The sequence below is a fragment of the Mastomys coucha genome, unplaced genomic scaffold, assembly GCF_008632895.1.
Source record: "Mastomys coucha isolate ucsf_1 unplaced genomic scaffold, UCSF_Mcou_1 pScaffold12, whole genome shotgun sequence".
NCBI classification, from domain to species: Eukaryota; Metazoa; Chordata; class Mammalia; order Rodentia; family Muridae; genus Mastomys; species Mastomys coucha.
In genome coordinates this window covers 12,881,000-12,884,789 of record NW_022196894.1, presented here as the reverse complement: position 1 = coordinate 12,884,789, position 3,790 = coordinate 12,881,000, and the positions used below count along the sequence as shown (strand labels likewise).

The following is a 3,790-nucleotide window of genomic DNA, read 5'->3' as shown; positions in this document are numbered from 1 at the left end:
TTTTTTTGTCTTGGGATATCTTGTTTTCTCTGTCTTTGAAAGTTTTGCTGAGCATAGACTTCCAGGCTGGCATCTGTTATTTCTTAGAGACTGTAAGACATCTGTTCAGGCCCTTCTAGCTGTTAAAGTCTTGGTTGAAAAGTCAGATGTAATTATGATAGGTCTGCCTTTAGATGTTACTTGGCCTTTGTCCCTCGTGACTTTAATATTATTTATTTGTTCTGTACAGTTAGTGTTTTGATTATTATGTGACAGGACAATTTTCTTTTTTGTCCATCTATTTGGTATTCTATAAGCTTCTTGTATGTTTATAGGCACCTCTTACTTTGGATTAGGGAAATTTTCTGTGATTTTATACAAAATATTTTCTAGGCCTTTGAATTGGGAGACTTCTCTTTGTTCTGTTATTCTTAAGTTTGGTCTTTTCATAGTGTCCCATATTTCTGGGGTATTTTGTATTAGAAATGTTTAGCTTTATCATTTTCCTTGACTGATGTATCAATATCTTCTATGGTATCTTCTGCACCTGAGATTCTCTCTTCCATCTCTTGTATTCTGTTGGTGATGCTTGTGTCTGTAGTTGCTATTCTCTTTTCTAAGTTTTCCATCTCTAGGATTGCCTCAGTTTGTGTTTTCTTTATTGCTTCTATTTCCATTTTCAAATCTTGAACGGTTTTATTAATTTCTTTCACCTGTTTGATTGTATTTTCCTGTATTCCTTTAAGGTCTTTATTAATTTTCTCTTTAAAGTCCTCTATCATCTCCATAAGATTAGATTTAAGGTCATTTTATTGCAATTCATGTGTTAGTATATTCATGGCTTGCTGTAGTAGGGTAGATGGGTTTTGGTGGTGCCATATTGCCTTGGCTTTTGTTGTCTGTGTTCTTCCACTGGCCTTTAGCCATATGATTGTCTCTAGTGTTGGCAGGAAGGCCTGTTCATCCTTAATGGGAGAACTGCAGGTATGCATCCTTGCAAGTAGAGCTGGTTGTCCCTGGTAGTAGCAGGCTTCCAGGGATGCAGACCGAGCTGGTAGATCCTGATGACTTTAGGATGCTTGTAGAACTGGGTTGGGACAGACCTCCAGGGGTGCAAGTAGAGCTGGTGCTCCCTGATGATGGCAGCTCCTGTTTGTCCTGGGCAGCAGCAGGACTCCAGGGCTGTAGGTGATGTTGTTGCCCTGGAATCAAGTGCAGAAGGAGCAGGGTGGAGTCATCAACTGCTGTATTTGCCTAGCATGGCCAACAGGCAGGGGATTGGGGAAATCCTCATTAAAACTTCAAAGTTAAGAAGTCATCTTTTCCCATTGGGTATCAGAGAGTGCCCACTCCTAGGCTTTCAGGTGGTTATACTGGTTTACTGTGGTACTCCTGTGTGTGTGGCACATAATTGCTAGCTTGCTGAAGATAAAAGCAGACTTGTGTTGATTTTGAATGTCTATAAAATAATGCCTGTCTTAGAACTAGTTTTATCTATTCTTCTCTTCATTTTTGAGTATTAAAGGTTTTTTGTTGTTGTTGTTTTGTCAACAATGATAGACATTTTTGCATGTGGGCTTAAATGAAGAATACTTAATTATATCTCTTTAATTTTTCCAGCCAATTTCTACAGAAATTTTGGAGTATTCATCAGATAGTGAAAGAGAAGATGACCCAGAGCATGCCCTGTTCATTGATTCAGAATCCCCTCACAAATACCAGGTGGATTTTAAATCTGATGTAAGATGGTTTTTGGTTAACCAGACTGACTCAGAAGCAAATTCAGCTGAGCCCACATTGAATACTCCCCAGAAATATATGGTCAAATTTCCAAAGACTCCAGAATATTCAGCAACAAAGAGGAAGCTTTTAAGGTTAGATCAACTTTTAAATTTCCTATTCCTTTGTCTTCTCTTTCTTTAAAATATTGACTGAGATTTTAATTTTAAAATACTTTTTTCATTGAGAAAAAAATTGACAATATAAAATTCTGATTTTTGATATACAAACCTATTCAGGAGCTAGTTTATGAAATTGTTCATCCAAGTGGAACACTTATGAATTTAGTCATGGCTAGCTTGCATGAGTGCTTTCCTTAGTAGAAATGTGTTGTTTGGCTTATCAAGTTTTATTATCCATCAGTGTTGCAGGTACTATGTTTGAAAATAGAGACAGATGAATCACTGTTTCCTTATCAAATATAATGTGTAAAATAAGCATAAGTCCTTTTGCTTACCTTTATGGTATGAGTGTGGTTAGAGATGGGCTAGAATAATGCTTACAAATACAAGAAAATATAAGAGCCTTGTTTGAAGGATAAAAACGCCTCATGCCTAAGGAGAGCCATGGTGTGGGAAAATCCTTGTCACTGGTTTATCAGTAAGAGACTAGCCTTTGTAGCCAAGCTGGATATGTGAGGAAACATTTAGAGATATGTTCCAACCTTATGTCAAATGGTATGTTTGTGTGTTATATAGTGGAATAAAATAATGCCTCTTTCCCCAAAACAAAACAATGAAAGTGAGAAAGAACCAGTGTCAAGCAGCACCATACCTTATACAACAAATAGCAGAGAGTTCCTAGAAAATGGATCATAGTAGAAAGAGAACACATATGGAGGGCTGGGGGTGAAAGCAAGAAAGAACCTTTGTCAAGCAGTATAGTATCTTATGCCCAGAAGTAGCAGAGAGTTGCTAGGAGAATGGATCACAGTAGGAAGAAAGCATGTGCAGTGGGTATGGGTGTCTATTAATAATATTTCCACAGCAAACTGAGAGTAATTGGCTAAAGAGTGGTTGGAACATAGGGCAGACTGACGCCAAAACTCAACATGGAGAGACTTAGCTGTTATGTCGTGAAAGGGATCTAGTCTCTAGAATAGTCATAGAGAATAATATTTCTAGAGACAGATAATGGGGTTGGTGCTCTATGCCTCATTCTAGAAAAAACACTTCCTGGTATCCAGAAACCTTGGGCAGTGTCATGAGACCAAAGAAGAATAAAGATCCAGGATTATACAGAGTTTAATTAGTGATTTAGTGGTAGAAATTTGGTTCTATACAGCTGGAAGACCAGTGGATTTCTGTGATTTCAGTCAAAAGAAGAAGATTTATTAAATGGTCAAGACAAAAGTGACCTCATTCAGGTTAGCATAGATGTGGCCTGTATGAAGCTGTTATCAGAGACATTAGACACGATCCTGATGCGGATGCAGCCAGTCAAAAGCTAAACATACTACACCGATGGTTTAGTTTATTTGTATTGCATTGGGAAACACTACAAGTGAAACTCCTCCAGTATTACTTAGTGGCTGTTGTGACTCAGGTTAGTCAGTTATGCCAATCTGAATCCATCAATGTCCCAAATAAAGTTGTTGCTTCAGAAGAGAATGATAGTTGGACATGATAATGCACACTTGCAATCACAGCACAGGCAGTAGAATTATAGTTCAAGAAAAGCCTGGGTGACATGGTGAATTTGAAATCAGACTAGAGTTGTACATAGATCTCATCTCAAAAATTCAAGAACTAGGAACCTAAATCAATAATAGAATATTTGTCTAACATGTGTAAGGCTCTGGGTTCAGCTACTGGGAAGGAAGGGGGTATGGGGAAGATACTGGGCTTGAAATAAAATAATAATAATAATAATAATATGATAATAGTTATTATTATTATTATTATTATTATTATTATTATTGGGTTTTCAAGACAGAGTTTTTCTGTGTAGCCCTGGCTGTTCTAGAACTCACTCTGTAGACCAAGCTGGCCTCGAACTCAAAAATCTGCCTGCCTCTGCCTCCCAAGTGCTG

The 3,790-nt window shown here is 37.6% G+C and overlaps 1 protein-coding gene across 4 annotated transcripts in view; it reads left to right on the top strand.

The window, feature by feature from the left end:
* Positions 1-3,790, top strand: part of Spidr (scaffold protein involved in DNA repair) — a 254,641-nt gene that overhangs the window by 90,215 nt on the left and 160,636 nt on the right. For all 4 annotated transcript variants that reach the window (XM_031363195.1, XM_031363193.1, XM_031363192.1 and 1 more), the window contains exon 6: positions 1,600-1,853. In XM_031363195.1, the coding sequence (XP_031219055.1) occupies positions 1,798-1,853 (56 nt within the window). In that variant the 5' untranslated portion in view covers positions 1,600-1,797. The remainder of the gene's footprint in view (positions 1-1,599; positions 1,854-3,790) is intronic.